The sequence below is a fragment of the Apium graveolens genome, chromosome 3 (assembly GCF_009905375.1).
Source record: "Apium graveolens cultivar Ventura chromosome 3, ASM990537v1, whole genome shotgun sequence".
Taxonomy (NCBI): Eukaryota; Viridiplantae; Streptophyta; class Magnoliopsida; order Apiales; family Apiaceae; genus Apium; species Apium graveolens.
In genome coordinates, this window is record NC_133649.1 from 283,848,463 (window position 1) to 283,864,976 (window position 16,514).

General features: G+C 39.3%; 1 protein-coding gene across 1 annotated transcript; it reads left to right on the plus strand.

The window, feature by feature from the left end:
- Nucleotides 1–1,337: 1,337 nt before the first annotated feature.
- LOC141715097 (uncharacterized) lies at nucleotides 1,338–2,204 on the plus strand. The gene has a single exon (XM_074518581.1). The coding sequence runs from the start codon at nucleotides 1,338–1,340 to the stop codon at nucleotides 2,202–2,204; it is 867 nt and encodes a 288-aa protein (XP_074374682.1).
- The last annotated feature ends 14,310 nt before the right edge of the window (nucleotides 2,205–16,514 follow it).

Sequence of the window (16,514 nt, forward strand, 5' to 3'; positions counted from 1 at the left end):
GTTTCAAGGGGGGGCTAGTTATGAAAGTGATATGGTGGGAAGAGGTTCAGGTCAGCGGTCAGCCCTGCTGGCAGATGGAATTGTAGCCAATTCATCAAGTGAGGAGAATTTTCACCTTCACGATGATGACGACGAGGAATCTTCTGCCACCGAAGATGGTGAAGGACATTCAGAGAGAAATGAAGAAATTTCCAATACATGGCCGGTAGTTGGAGAAGAACATCATGTTCCAAGGGTTCCATGGTTTTGCACAGAGTAATACACTCCACCAATCATAGATAACCCTAATGATATATATGCTGATGAAGACCTCGACAAGGGGGAACTGGGTGAGGGAATGTGTTACCGTGACAAAGCAACGCTCTTGGGAGCAGTGAGGCGTGCACATATTAACACTGATCATACATATAAAACTATAAGGAGTAACAAAGAACAGCTCATTGTATAGTGCCGGGCTGAGGGGTGTAACTGGAGGATGAGGGCTGCTTTCATGCATGATTCCGGGTACTGGCGGATTAATGTTAATAGAGAGCAACACAAATGCATGGTCGATCATCCGTTACGAGATCACAAAAATTTATCTGCAAGGATGATTGCGCAGCTTGTAAAACCACTTGTAAGTAAATCTTTAGCAAACGCCACTTATTAAAGCCGAATTTTGTTTGACATTTACTGTTTTATGTGAAACAGGTAATAGATACACTAGAAATTCCCATTAAAACCATTATCCCGCTGATCAACAACGAGCACAACCACATAGTGGGGTACAAGAAAGCGTGGAGAGGGAAGCAAATAGTAATTGAGGAAGTGTATGGCAGTTGGGCTACAACATACCAAGCTCTACCCATGTTCCTGACAGCCATTATGAAGACAAATCCTGGAACCATTGCTGAGATCGATGTTGTCCCTCATGCTAAGGGGTGAGGCACGTCCGTCTGCAAGCGTATTTTTTGGTCTTTAAAGGCAATGATGGACGGGTGGCAACATGCACGTCCTGTATTTCAATAGATGGGACATTCTTGAAAGGAAGATATAGGGGTAAGCTGCTTATTACTATGGGTGTTGATTCGAACAACCACCCGTTCCCTCTCTGTTATGGCTTGGTTGATGAGGAGACGTACGAGAACTGGTCTTGGTTTTTGCAGCTTCTTCGAAGACATGTCTGTCGGCAATGAACCGGCGTCTGCATCATTTATGAACGTGCTGCCAGCATTATCTCCGCCCTACGAGACCCGCAAAATGGTTTTGCTGAGCCACTCGGCATCCATAGGTTCTGTCTCCTCCATGTAAGAAGTAACTTTTGCAGTCATCACCCGGGTGGTGAACTAAAAAAATTAATGTGGAAAGCTGGAAGAACCACAAAAGTCTCAAAGCACGACGCATATATGTCAAGGATTGGTGAAATTTCCCCCACCGCCCTACAATATCTTGCTACAATACCCGTGGAGAGGTGGACACTTTCCCACGATAGTGGTGTTCGCTACGGTCAAACAACCACAAACATGCTTGAGGGCTTCAACGATAACATAAGGAGGGCTCATTTTCTTCCAGTAACAGCAATGATGGAGTACCTCTTCTACAAGGTGGTCACAATTGTAGATAAACATCGAAACATAGTGGATGACGGTCTACAAGAGGGGCAACAGTTATGTGCACGTTCCGCCGCTATGTTAGCAAAAATTCGGAGGAAGGCAACAGGACATACGATTATTACTTTCCATCGTGTCCATGGGATTATGAAAATACTAGCACATCAGTACACAACTGCTAAGGGGACGGTAAAGGGAGGTAAAACCCAGGTTGTCAACCTCAATGACCGTACGTGCACCTGTGGAAAATGGTCGACCCATCACATGTTGTGCTCCCATGCAATGCCAGGTTGTATAACACATGGATTGAGTTGGGAGCATTTCATCGAACATTTCCATAAGAACCAAGCAGTGCAGAACTTGTACATGCCAATAATTTATCCGTTGGAACCAACTGAATACTGGAACTATGACTTACCCGTACCTTGGCAGGGGTATGGAAAGTTAATGCCGGAAGAGTCCTTGAAGAAATTAAAGAAAAAACGCGGGGATAAGGGACAATCTGTGCGGATCCGAACGGAGATTGATGGTCCGCGGTCTGGAAAGAAATGTAGTTTATGTAACCAAGAAGGTCACACCAAGCGTAGTAAGAAATGCCCAGGGCGCCCACACTGAAACACGTGATCTTGTTGTCAAACATATGTACTACTGCTATTACAAGCTGTCTACTTGTAATATGGTTCCGTTTCCTTGTTTTCCAATTTATTATTTACTTGTTCTATCATAATATTTTGGTTTCAAATGCTCATTGCACATTCATTTTATATAACAGTTAACGTTTTTAAATTTAACATTATGACACCCTCTCTCCAATAAATAAAATTTATTATTTAATCATACAGACTTCAAATATTTTTATATACCTACAAAACAATAGAAAAATGGACCTAAACAAATTTCCGGTTATCTAAATATGTCGTGCACAAATTTGCCGTCCCGTGACAATTACGCACTCGCTGCTCAAGACACCATTTTTGAAGCTACAAAAGTGTTGGTCATATAAATTTTTAATTCAAAATTAAAATTTTCCCAAAATATAGGTTTACATTACAACACAACAAAAAAATTTGGAAGCCAAAAAATCTACGGTTATTTACATACTCACGTGCCAAAACATGCACTCACCTACACTTTTTACACTCACATTTCATGACACCCTTTTTGGAGCTACAAAATTCATATTTAGACGGTTTTTTATTTTAATTAAAAAATACACACATAAATTAGGTTTACATTACAAGCCAACCAAAAAAAAGAGTGAAAACAATTTCCATTTATTTAATATGGAAGTCCAAAAACAGCCCTTCACCTATTTTAATTTCGTTCAAAAACACACTAACACAACTTCATCACGGGAAAAAGAGAAAAAAAATAATTACCCCAGAACGCCACTTGTTCTGGGGTTAGTTGGTGTTTCCCAAAAGAAGAGGCGTTCTGTACCATAAATAGAAAATGACTCTTTCATTCAAATGTACCAAAAAAGGGACGGAGCCCCTGAACGTCAATGCCAAGCTGCTGAAGATCGAGGATTTCACGTGGGTCTATAGGCAGCAAAGGAAGTGAATTAAAAAATAAGAAAGCATAGAGGTGGTTAATGTGAAAAAAGTAAAAGACAATAGAAACACCTTTTACAGGTTTCTAGAAAGATTGTCAGTGAAAAAGATAATAGAAACATTAGATCTCTTATCTGGGATCTAGAAGAATTTAAAACTGAACAAGTTCAATTCTATAATAGATATTCTATGCAAATAGAAACAGAGATATCTTCTCTTAAAAGAATTCTCAGTTATGATCTTCTTAAGAAGCCGTAAATGAGTTTGTCAACAGAAAAACATCCTGAGGAAACTCAAGATGAAAACAATTTGGAAATCGAGTTTTCAGAGAATGAAAAAGGTTTTCAAGCAAGCTTTTTGATAAATCAAGAAATTCTTTCTAAAATCAAAAGAAGCAGACTCGATTTAAGAAAAGAAAAAATATTTAACATTCCTATGTTAAATTGTTTTAAAAGGAAAAACAATATATTTTACTATATCTCTACCAAAGAAATGCATGTAGATATAAAAGATACTACAGGTTTAGTTTATCTACCATTAATCACTAGGGAAGAGATAAGCAAAAATTTGTTGAAAATAGACTCTAAGATAAAAATTTGGTGGTTACGATTTAATTTAATAATATAGTGTTAAAAATAACTATCGAGGAAATGATACTTAATTAAATTCAAAAAAAATTCAAAAAAAGTTTCTGTTAAAAATACTTTTTTCAATTTAAAAGAATAGATGTTATTGATTGAATGGACACTACTGATACAAATTATAGTTGATGGAGAGTAAGACTCCTGTTGAACATGTACTTACGATTAATTTAATTTAATAATATAATTTTTAAAATAATTATATACAAATAAAAATAATAATTATATAGATGGTACCGAAATTTGGTATTTTGATATTTTACTACTTTGGTACTATATCCAAACATGATTTCCTTATTAATAAAGAGTATAGATTAGAGCAACTTCAAAGATATTCTGATAGATTTTTCAAAAATAATGTTATTAAATAAAATCCTAGTTATTTAAGACATTTTAATATTAGACACCTACAACAATGATCTTTATCTTGATTTCATATTATTATAATAATAATATATAAAGAAAAGAGAGAGAAAAAAAGGAAAAAAAGGTTTGAAAAAAAGGTGGGAAATGATTATTAAATTAGTAAAAATAGGATAAGACATGGTTGCCAAGCAAAAAAGGTTAGAAGAGATGCGCGAGCAAATCAAAAAGGAAGAAGAAGCAAAGTTCGAACTAAAAATCCAGAAAAGAATGCAGTTGGAAGAAGAAAAGCTACTGGCCAAGTCCATGACTAAGAGGGCCCAGAGAGATCCCACTCTGGAGCTCATCATTGACGACGAAGAAGAGGAGAAGCAGAAAGACCTAAAAGATATGATTTATGAATTGTAAAGGAAAATGGACAGAGACTTAGGAGTAGAAATTGGGGAAACTTTAACTCCTTTCAGTCATTCCTTAGAGCCTATCCCTAGGCAACGGGAACTGAAGCGCTATAACTTTGACTCTTTTGATGGTCTGGGAGACCCGGAAGAACACTTGAATTACTTTGAGTAAATCACGCAAATATATTACTACAATGACTTGAGAAAATCAAGGTTCTTCGCATCAAATGTTAAGGGAGGGGCCCAAAGATGGTTCAACAGGATCCCCTCCCGCAGCATCCATAGTTGGAAGGAGTTCTGCGCATCTTTTCTCCGAAGATTTTGAGCAAACAAGACACATGAAATGCATATGTGTCACCTGGAAACCATTTGGCAGCATAACAATGAGTCCCTATCAGCCTATATGCGCCGATTCTAGGAAGCAATCAACAAGGTCTCGAAATTGGACGAGCGTGAAGCTCTGAGCATGTTCAGGAAAACGTTAGATCCGGAGCACAATGAAAGATACATAGTAGAACTGATCAATAAGGAGCCATAAAGTCCGGCACAGCTTACTCCATGGCTTCCAGATTCATAAAGGAAACTGATGTACTCCAGGAAATGAGGATGACCCGGAGTGGGGGATCCAGGAGTAAGAACTCTGATGACCGACCGAAAGGGGGTTACCATCATGACAAGAAGTTCAAGCAAACCCAGCAGAACCAAGAAAGACAAACTACTCCAGTTTTTCAGAGGCTCGATCCTAAGCCGGAGTCCAAGAGCGATCCAGGACCCACGAAGCAGTCCCGGGAGCCAAAGCAGGAGCCGAACTGGACTCCTCTCAACATGACCCATGAGGAAATCTCGAAGGAGATAAAAGACAAACCTTTTTATTATCCTCCGAAGCCAATACAAACTCCTCCGAAGAGCAAGCCTTATAATAGGCAGTGCGATTATCACGAGACACATGGGCACAAGACGAAGAACTGCTTATCACTTAAGTACTTCATCGAGGACCAAGTAAAGAAAGGAAACTTGAACAAGTACTTGGTCCGGGACAACAATAACAGATGAGAGGTGCAGAAGAGAGGAAATAACATAGTCAATGTAGTCCAAGGAGGATCCTACTCCCCACCACGAAGCCCGGACTTCAGCGAAGAAGTGCTCTCAATCCAATCACTCCCAGATCTAGTGATATCCTTCAGCAGTAAGGACTATGAAGGAGTCAACCCCCACCAAAATGCAGCTTTAGTTGTCATCTTGGACATCTTTGATAATGAAGTAAGAAGAATGATGATAGATAATGGTTCCTCGGTAAATATTCTCTTCAAGCACACAGCGGATCGAATGCAGTTAGGGAGCGTCCCTCAAATGATTGCCGGGAGGATCCACTCTATTGGTTCGGACACAACTTATTCCCGATCCAAGGGACCTTGTATTTTCCTGTCATTTTTGGAACTGCTCCTAACCAAGTAACTCATGTCATTAAGTTATATGTCATCAACACTCCTTCATCATACAATAGAATCATTGGCAGGTCAGCTCTAACTATGATACAAGCAATAACTTCAATCTCCCATCTCAAGATCAAGTTCCCAACACCGACAGGAGTCAGAGAAATAAAGGGAGATTATGGAGTTGCTGAAACATGTTATAGCCAGGGGTTAGTCATGGCAGAAACCTACCAGGACAACAAACGGAAGGCCACAGTCCTTCGCAAACAACAAAGTATAAAGAAGCACCGACCCCGATCAAGGGAAAAAACAACAAAAGAAGTACAACTCATTGAAATAAGTCCGGACCCAGAAGCAAACATACCAAGTCCAGAGGGACCAACAAGCAACCAAGTCATGGTAGTCGACAAAGCAAATCAGGTCCCAGGCCAAGTTAGTCCTACCATGCAAGGAACCAGAGACAAAGGATCAGAACAAGTCAACTCATACTTGAAGAAGAACTCCGAAGCCCGAATTCATCAAATGATCTCAACCAAAGAAAAAGCAAAAAATGAGGCAGCAGTTGAAACAGAGGAAGTATAGGTTGATGAAAGTAGTCCTAACAAAAAGGTGAAAGTGGGGTCAGGACTCGAGGAGTCCTTCAGAGAAAAACTAGTGTCCTTATTCCGGGAGTACAAAGATGTGTTTGCTTGGAGTCCAAGAGACATGCCCGGACTACATGAGTCCATATCAATGCATAACTTGGATGTCAACCCTAACAGAAAACCAGTAAAGCAAAAGCCAAGAAACTTCACCCCGGAGAGGCAGAAGGCGATAGACGAAGAGGTGGAGAAGTTACTCAAAGTAGGAATCATCGAAGATATCAAATACCCGGAGTGGTTAGCTAATGTTGTCATGGTAAAGAAGTCGAACGACAAATGAAGAATGTGTGTGGACTACATCGATTTGAATGATGCATGCCCGAAGGACCCATACCCTCTCCCCAATATTGATCAGTTGATAGATGCCACCTCTGGACACATCATGCTAAGTTTCATGGACGCCTTCTCCGGGTACAACCAGATCAAGATGAACCCGAAGGACATGCCTAAGACAGCATTCATAACTCACAGAGCAGTCTATGCTTATGTGATGTTGACATTTGGACTGACAATCGCATGATCCACTTACCAAAGAGCCATGAACAAGATATTCAAGTCCCAAATTTGGAGAAACTTGGAGTGCTATGTCGACGACATAATTTCCAAATCAACAGCTATACCAGGACACGTAGAAGATCTGAAGGAGTGATTTGACAACCTGAGGAAGAACAAACTCAAACTGAATCCGGAGAAATGTACCTTCGGAGTAAGAGCATGCAAGTTCTTAGGATTCATGATCAGCAACCGAGGAATAGAATCTAATCCGGAGAAGATAAAAACAATCCAGGATATGAGGGCTCCCAGTACCCAAAAAGAGTGCAGAAGCCAGCAGGATCCCTAGCAGTACTCAGGAGATTTATCTCAAAGCTAGCAGAGAGGTGCTTACCATTCTTCGATTTACTCAAGGGAGCAAATGACAAGAAAGAGGTAAACTGGAGTCCGGAATGCCAAAAGGCATTTGAGAAGATCAAGTCCTACTTCTCTCAGCCACCAGTCCTAACTAAAGCTCAACCAGGAGAGCCTCTCTACTTATACTTATCAGCGGGAGCACAAGCAGTCGGAGCCGCCCTAATCAGGGAAGAAAATGGAAGACAACAACCAGTTTACTATGTAAGCCAAGTACTTAAAGATGCGGAAAGTAGATACCCAAGACTAGAGAAGTTTGCCTATGCCTTAGTCACAACATCAAGAAAACTCAGGCACTACATCCAAGGAAGAGAAATCAGAGTGGTCACAAACCAGCCTCTAAGGAAGATAATTCACAAGCCAGATGTCTCAGGAAGGCTAGTCAATTGGGTTATGGATTTAAGCCAGTTCAATTTAAGCTTCATTTCCACGATTGCCATTAAAGCTCAAGCACTTGCAGATTTCATAATCGAATACAACTTCCCGGAAGAAGAACCGGAACCAATGAACATAGATCCTGAGACAGACCAAGTTACAAATCTAGGAGCCTGGACTTTGAAAGTAGATGGTTCATCAATAAGCGAGAGGTCAGGAGCCGGACTCATCCTAACAAGTCCTGAAGGATTCATGATAAAGACGGCCATATCCTTCAGCTTCCCAGTATCAAACAACCAGGAAGAATATGAAACATTGATTGCAGGACTAAAGCTATCCATTACTCTAAAGGTCTAGGACCTGAAAATCTACAGCGACTCTCAGATAGTGGTAAAGCAAACAAACGGAGAATGCATAGCAAATGACCCTATTCTGGCAAAATATCAAGCACTGGTTCAAAGTTACCTAGCTATAATCCTGAAGCATCAAGTCCTCCAGATATGTCGAGAAGAAAACGAAGAAGTTGATATTCAATCCAAGTTAATCCGGAACTCATCAGATCTGGACTGCTCAGTCTACTTCGAAGAACTCCAAAAACCTTCTATTGAATCCGAAGAAATCTTGGAGATTGAAAGCAACCAGAACTGGATGACTCCTTTCATCAACTACTTAGAGAAAGGAGAACTCCCAGAAGACAAAGGAAAGGCCCAAAGACTGAAATCCAAAGCAGCCAAGTTCTTCATTGAAAAAGGACTACTATACCGCAGGACCTTCTCGTCTCCTATTCTAAAATGCATCGGCCCAAAAGAAGCAAAGTATTGTCTAATGGAAGTCCATAAACGAATATGCAGCGATCACATATTGGAAAAGGCCCTAGCTCATAAAATCATAAGGCAAGGATACCATTGGCCAACTATTCGCCAAGATGCGGTGGAGTTCATGAAAAAATGCAAGGAATGTCAGCTCTTCAGCAATGTGTCCCGGATTAGCCCAGTCCTACCTTCCTCAGTCCTATCTCCAATCCCCTTTGTTTTCTGGGGAATTGACATCATGAGACCCTTTTCCCGGTCCAAAAGAGATCTCAGGTACTTGTTAGTCTCAATTGATTACATGACCAAATGGGTTGAAGTGAAAGCAATGACGACCATAAACCAGCAGGACTGCGTAAAGTTTATGGACAATATTTTGATGAGGTTCGGGATTCCAAGGGTCCTAGTATCAGATAATGGACCACAGTTCATCGGATCAGAATTCGAGTCCTACCTCCAGGAGAGCGGGATCAAGCACAAAAAGTCAACAATAGCATATGCCCAAGGGAATAGACAAGTAGAAGTCACCAACAGAATCCTGCTCCGAGGTATTGAGAAGAGACTCAAAGAAAGCAAGAAAATGGCCAGAAGAACTACCAAGTGTACTATGGTCCTACAGGAAAACCCCCATGACAAGCACCAGAGAGACTCTATTCAAACTAGCTTATGGCACATAAGCAATGCTTCATATTGTGGTGGGATCTCCTTCTCACAGGGCAAGAAACTTTGATGAAGTAGTCAACGAAGAAGGACTCAGAACAAACATGGTGCTAATTGATGGGGTCCGAGACCAAGCTATGACAAAGATGGAAAGATACAAGGTGAAGACCAGGGAGCATTTCAGCAAGAAGTCCAGAGTCAAAAACTTCCAAGTTGAAGACCTGGTTCTTCAAGACACAGAAGCATCAGATCCTACAAACACTGAAAAGCTAATGCCCAAATGGGAAGGACCCTACAAGGTCAAAGAAGTCCTGAGACCGGGAACCTACAAACTCTTGAACATGGATGGCTCAGAAGTCCCCAATACCTGGCATGGACTCAGACTAAGAAAGTTTTACCAATAGGAAAAAGCAAACAAAGAAACCAAAATCTTGTAGCCAATATGGCAAGCAACCAGTTTGTTTTTATTATATTTTGTATGACTGAAATTTTAGATTAATGAAAAGCATATATCTACATTACATTTATTAAACTTATCCAAAAAAGAAACCACGAGACCGGACCAAAGATTAGTCTGGACTAGAGCAAACATATTTACTTAGAATTAATTTTCTAAGTAAAGAAGCAACCACTGGTCCGGATCAATTAATAGTCTGGACTAGAGCAAACATATGTACTTAGAACTAATTTTCTAAGTAAAGAAGCAACCACTAGTTTAACAACCCAACTAATAAAATTTCTCAAGATAATACTTATTTAAATCCAAACTCCATTAAAATCCGATAAAACTTTCGATTCTTGAAATATAATACAACTAAATTACAACCAAACCAACAAACTCTAAAGAAAATCTAAGAAAATACAAAACTCCTCAAAGTCTTGGAACTCACACTCTTCCCCTTAAACAACCCACCTAAAAGAGAGAATACCTGCCGGAGGAGAACAAGAAAAACAAAGGACCGGCAGTGAGCGAAAGGCTCATATACGGATATAAAATAAAGCATAACTGAACAAAGATTAAAAGATGACGATGTTAAGAACACAACTGAATATCTGAATGAAGCACAATAATAATAGTGAATGAGACAATATAAAAAAATGAATAATCAACTCACAAAACAAAACTAAATGCTTACCACCCAAAACTTATCATACTCTTACACATATCCTTATCAATTATACGTAATAATCATAAATAATATGATAGAAAGAATAATGATAAAATAAAATATACCCTTACACATACTCTTACACATATTCTCACATTTACAAAATAATACATAAAATAGATTACATACGTACATGGGAGATAATCTTACACTTACAGGATGTCCTACATTTTCGGTAATCCAGAAATATGTAGTCATCAAAACTTACAGGGGCTTGCACAGCACAAAGCAAATGCTACCCAATATCTTACAGGGGCTTGCACGGTAATAAGCACGTGCTACCCAAAAGGCCAAATCATACACATACTAGCCATGGCTATACGTATCCCACAACTTCGGCGACACGCCCATACAATTTAAGTACACCGCATAGGAGGTGCCAAGCACGAGATTATCCACTCGCGACGGATGTCTTACAAACTCCCTAGTCATACAAATAACATAAATAACTCAAAATAAATACTCAAAGATCACACAATCAAATATCTTACATCTCCAAAATCATATATAAATTTATCAAATAACCTCAAAAAAACTATAACCAACATCACGAAATAAAATAACATAACAAACCACTAATTATTGATAAGCTCAAATCTGATCAGTTTCAAAGAATGTCAAATTACTGCATAAAGATGAAGTCAACTGAAAAAGTACAAAACACGAAAGTCGTAGGAAATTCCGAGGCCTTTCCAGAATAGTAAGGCTCGTCAAAAACGAACAAGTAACGAATTCAGAAAATAAATAAATGTGGACTGCAGAACAGAATCATCCCCTGATTATAATTGTATTTTGATGTTTAAGACATCAAAATCATAGAATTTAGTAGTAGAATGTAAACGCAAATTGTAGATATCGAAAAGAGCTTTCCAGAATGGTATTGCTCATAATATTTGAACAAATATTCAATTTATAATGAATTTATGAAGTTAGAATGTACAAGCACAATTTGACCCACCAGATTTCATAAATTGTAGATTTCGAGATACTTACAAGTAAAATTTCAGAAAATGTAAAGAACGAAAGATGAATATAATCAAATAAGCTTTCCGATGAGTCTAGAATCACAACAATCCGATAAACAGAGAATTAAATACGAATTTCACAAGAATTCAGATTACTAGAATTGAAGCAAAAGAATCTGATGAAGTATAACAAGATTTAGAATATAATGAAAATATCCGTACACACGAATTCGAATACGAAAATAAATAGTACAAGGAAGATATCCGTACACACGAATTCGAATTTGAAAAGAAAGAGTACAAAAAAGATGTCCGTACCGCGAGATCTTAGTTATCGAGAATGCTAACAATGATTTCAGAACCCCAAATCACGAGAACCCTAATCCCTTAAATTCCAAAAATCCATAATCTCCGATTTGATTTTATTCTTCATCTATTTCTCCTTGTCTTACCTTCTCTTTTCCTCATTTTCTATCTATTTTACCCTCTCCTCTTCTCTCCATCTCTTTCTCTCTTCTCCTCTTTTCATAAAACGTAATTAATCTCTTTTTGTTCTCCCTGTTGTTTTTTTTCAAACCCTAACTCTTTCTTCCTCCTTTCTTTTTTTTATTAAAACCCTCACTCTTTTTTTTATAAAGCCTTACTATTTTTTTAAAACTAATACTCTTAAAATAATATTCTGATTATAAATATAAAAATAAACTTACACAAACTAATTTAATTACAACACATTGACATTAATAAATAGTTAAATCAAATAATCCAACTAAAAATAATTATAAAAAAATCGGGATGTTACAACTAGTCTGGACCAATTATCAGTCTGGACTACAAGCATATTTACTCAGAACTAATTTTCTAAGTAAAAAAGTAACCACTAGTCTGGGCCAATTATTAGTCTGGACTAGAGCAAACAAATTTACTTAGAATCAATTTTCTAAGTAAAAAAGCAACCACTACTCCAGACCAAAGATTAGTCTGGACTAGAGCAAACATATTTACTTAGAATTATTTTTCTAAGTAAAGAAGCACCAACTAGTTCGGACCAATTAATAGTATGGACTAGAGCAAACATATTTACTTAGAACTAATTTTCTAAGTAAAGAAGGCACCACTAGTCCGGACCAATTATCAGTCTGGACTACAACAAGCATATTTACTTAGAACTAATTTTCTAAGTAAAAAAAGCAACCACTAGTCCGGACCAAAGATTAGTCTGGACTAGAGCAAACATATTTACTTAGAATTAATTTTCTAAGTTTTCTAAGTAAAGAAGCACCAACTACTCCGGACCAATTAATAGTCTGGACTAGAGCAAACATATTTACTTAAAACTAATTTTCTTAGTAAAAAAGCCAACACTAGTCCGGACCAATCATTAGTCTGGACTAGAACAAACATGTTTACTTAGAACTATTTTTCTAAGTAAAGAAACCACCACTAGTACGGACCAATTATTAGTCTGGACTAGAGCAAACAAATTTACTTAGAACTAATTTTCTAAGTAAAGAAGCCACCACTAGTCCGAACCAATTATCAGTCTGGACTACAACAAGCATATTTAATTAGAATTAATTTTCTAAGTAAAAAAGCAACCACACTAGTCCAGGCCAATTATTAGTTTGGACTAGAGCAAATATATTTACTTAGAATCAATTTTCTAAGTAAAAAAGCATACACTAGTCCGGACCAATTATTAGTCTGGACTAGAGCAAACACATTTACTTAGAATCAATTTTCTAAGTAAAAAAAGATCCACTAATACGGGCCAAAGAATAGTCTGGACTAGAGCAAACATACTTACTTAGCATTAATTTTCTAAGTAAAGAAGTCACTACTAACCCGGACCAAAAATTAATCTGGGCTAGAGCAACCACACTTACTTAGAAAAGTTTCTAAGAAAATAATAATCTACAACAACAAATATAAAACCAAACAAAAGCAAATAAACCAAAGCTAACCGGACAAAAGAAGCCCGGAGCTAAGTACAGTATTACAGTCACAGATTACGAATCAGTCTAAAACAACAAGTTCAGAATCAAAGTTCAATTATTCAAATATGAATCTACAATTCCGGGGCAGTTTCCGGGAGAAAGCTGGGACAAGGACCATCGAAGGGCTCCGGATCACTGAGTCCAGCTTCAATATTTTGCTTGGCCTTAATAAATTCTTCAACAAAGCTATCCCGGTCCGCCTCCGAATTAGTCTTGATATGTTTCTCGACAATAACCCAGCAACGACCAATCTCCGGAGCACCAGCATTCGCAATAGCCCTGTCATATTCTTCAGACTTCTCGTAAGCCTCAATAACTTCAGCCTCCGGTCTCACAGCAGAGATCTGCTTTCGGAGCTCAGCTAATTCAGACTTCAAGTCAGCAGCTTCCTTTTCAACATTCTCAGCTCGGGTTGTAACATCACTAAGATGTTTGTTCAGCCCAGACAAAGAAGTATCTTTCACAATAATCTGGTCCCTCAACTCCCCAATCTCGATATTCTTCTCAGTAATTGTAGTCCGGGCATTCTTCAATTCGTTATATGAAAGAGAAGCAGCTCCGGCCATGTAACCACCAAGCTACAAAGAAGAAGTTACAAATCTCAAAAAAAATTACAAGGCAAAACCAGAAGAAACGGAGCAAGCAAAGAAACATTGTATACCTGGCCCCGGAGATGAGTACATTCCTTTATTATGGCATCAAATCCGGCGGCATTTATTTCCTTTCAGTCAGTTGGTGAAGGCATCCCAGCCATAAAGCGGGCAACTTTCAAATCCAGCCCCAGACAGCTCTTCTCCGGATGCTCCACCTCCACACCCTTCCCCTTGTCCACTCCGGACTCAACACCAACAACAGCCTTTTCAGCTCGGGGAGGTTTCGCACCAACACTCCGGAGCCTCTTCCTCCTCCGGGTAACCTCCACTTCAGGAACCTCCCCAAGATGATCAAACTATTCCAGATTTTCAAACTCCTCACCAATCTCAACTTCAACATCCTGCTCTGGGACCCTTTCATGACCACCAGACTCCGGCTTGAAGACAGCATTACTCTGAGATCCCTCCTCCGGAGGTGGATTGGATCCGGACCCAGCAGCTGAAGCCTTCTTTGTCAGCTTGAAGGCAGTGCCAAGCCCTTTCAAAGCATCACTTTAGGCTGAAGAAGACATATCCGGATTAAAATGAGGTAAACCTGCTAAAACACAAAACAAAATACAAGTTAGCACAAGTTCTATACAAAAAACAAACACCAAATAACAAGTACAAAAACAACCAAGTCCGGACCAAAAATCAAACACTTACACCCAAGCCTATGCATGGTCCTACGGATCATAAAAGTATCCCGGGTGAGTTAAATTCCCAAACATTCATAAAAAGAAAAAACCATCCGGATAGCATCTCCCCGGAGGATAGACCGGGGGAATATGGTCCGGACCCATCAGCAGCAATATGAGGAAGATACCGCAAGTCCAGACCCCTGAGCATAATCAGCTCCCCGTTCCAATGCTTCAGGGAAGACTGATGGATAACCGGCCTGTAAGAAGAACCATAGCCACACTCCGCAGCCCAAAATCGAAGCTCATATAGTGGCATCTGGCTAGACCTAACTAAGCTAAATATATGGTGCCACAACCTGAATGTGGGCTGCACCTTAAATCGATTGCAGCAAGCAATAAACCAAGTCATCCACTTTATCCCATAAACTTGTACTCATACTTACATAAATGCTTCAGAAAGAGATGTCAATGGGGATTCCACCCGGACCGGAGATGCTCCAGCCAGACCGGAACAAAACCATCCACCGGTCTATGGTAGATCCTCTCCCCGGGCTCCGGCCATCTCCACTCTATCGGGGGATCCAGTTGGAAAGCAGCCCGGATCGAGGGGTCCTGAGCCGCATGCTCCAGAGCGGCATATTCATCTTTTAACTGATAAGGTTCCTTAGCAATTATACTCCCAGAAAACCTCCTATCAAACTTAGCTTGATCGTACGGCCCGGACCAGTATTAGGCTACCTCGCATACCCAGACCTAATACTCCTGTAGTACCAGCTATTCTCTATCTCCTCGCTTTTAGTGATAAAGTAATTCGGGACATCAACCCACAACCCCTTCAGAGTGCAAGGAACCTCCTTGGGGAAATTTTACCTATGGTCAGCTTTGTGATTGCATTGGCATCCGAGGTGGACGCCTTCTTCCCCATCTCAATACGCTCAGAGTTAGTAGAAGAATATGAATCAGACGGTCCCGGATAGCAGGAGATATAGACCTTGGCACGAGCTTTAGTCCGGACCATATACCTATAATAATTGATAGAGGTTAGTCTAAATCCATACAGTTTATTTATTTTGAAACCTACATGGTCCGGACTACCCTATGTTCAATTTTATTAGACTTGTAAGCAACAAGTCCGGAGACCCGGAACTCAAGAGCCAAATAAACCCATAAGCCAAAAAAGTCCGGACAAAACAGAACCTATAACCCCATAAACACCAGAAGCTTAGTGCGGACTCAAATTACAAAAAATCAGATTCAACATAAAACCAAACACAAATCTATAAGTCTGGACTCTGCATTCAAGTCCGAACCCAACTAAAACCCTACACACAGAAACACTACCAAATGAGAATCAAAAACCAAAATATGCCTAAAACACATATACATACACTTATACACATGAACATTCAACTGAAACCAAAAACAAAAACACAAAAAACACAATCAAATAACAACAACAGAAATTATTCATGGAATAATTGATTGAAGAGCAAATGCAAATAAAGAAACAAAGATAGACCAAGGAAGCTTACAGATGCAGGTATTAGGGAGCGATTGGGGACGACCACACAATACTCACAAAGACCCGAGACTCCTGTGAAAAATGCCGAGAAGAACCCTGGAAGAAGGAAAGCTCTGGAAGTAAATAAAATGAGAGAAAGCTAGAACAAAGGTAAAAAGAAAAAGAAAGAAGAGGAGTGCCTTTTATAGGCACGGTAAAACCGAACGGGCCTTCCACGTGGCCA

Coding starts and splice junctions, on each gene's coding strand:
- LOC141715097 (XM_074518581.1), top strand. CDS start 1,338: ATGTGGAAAGCTGGAAGAACCACAAAAGTCTCAAAGCACGACGCATAT.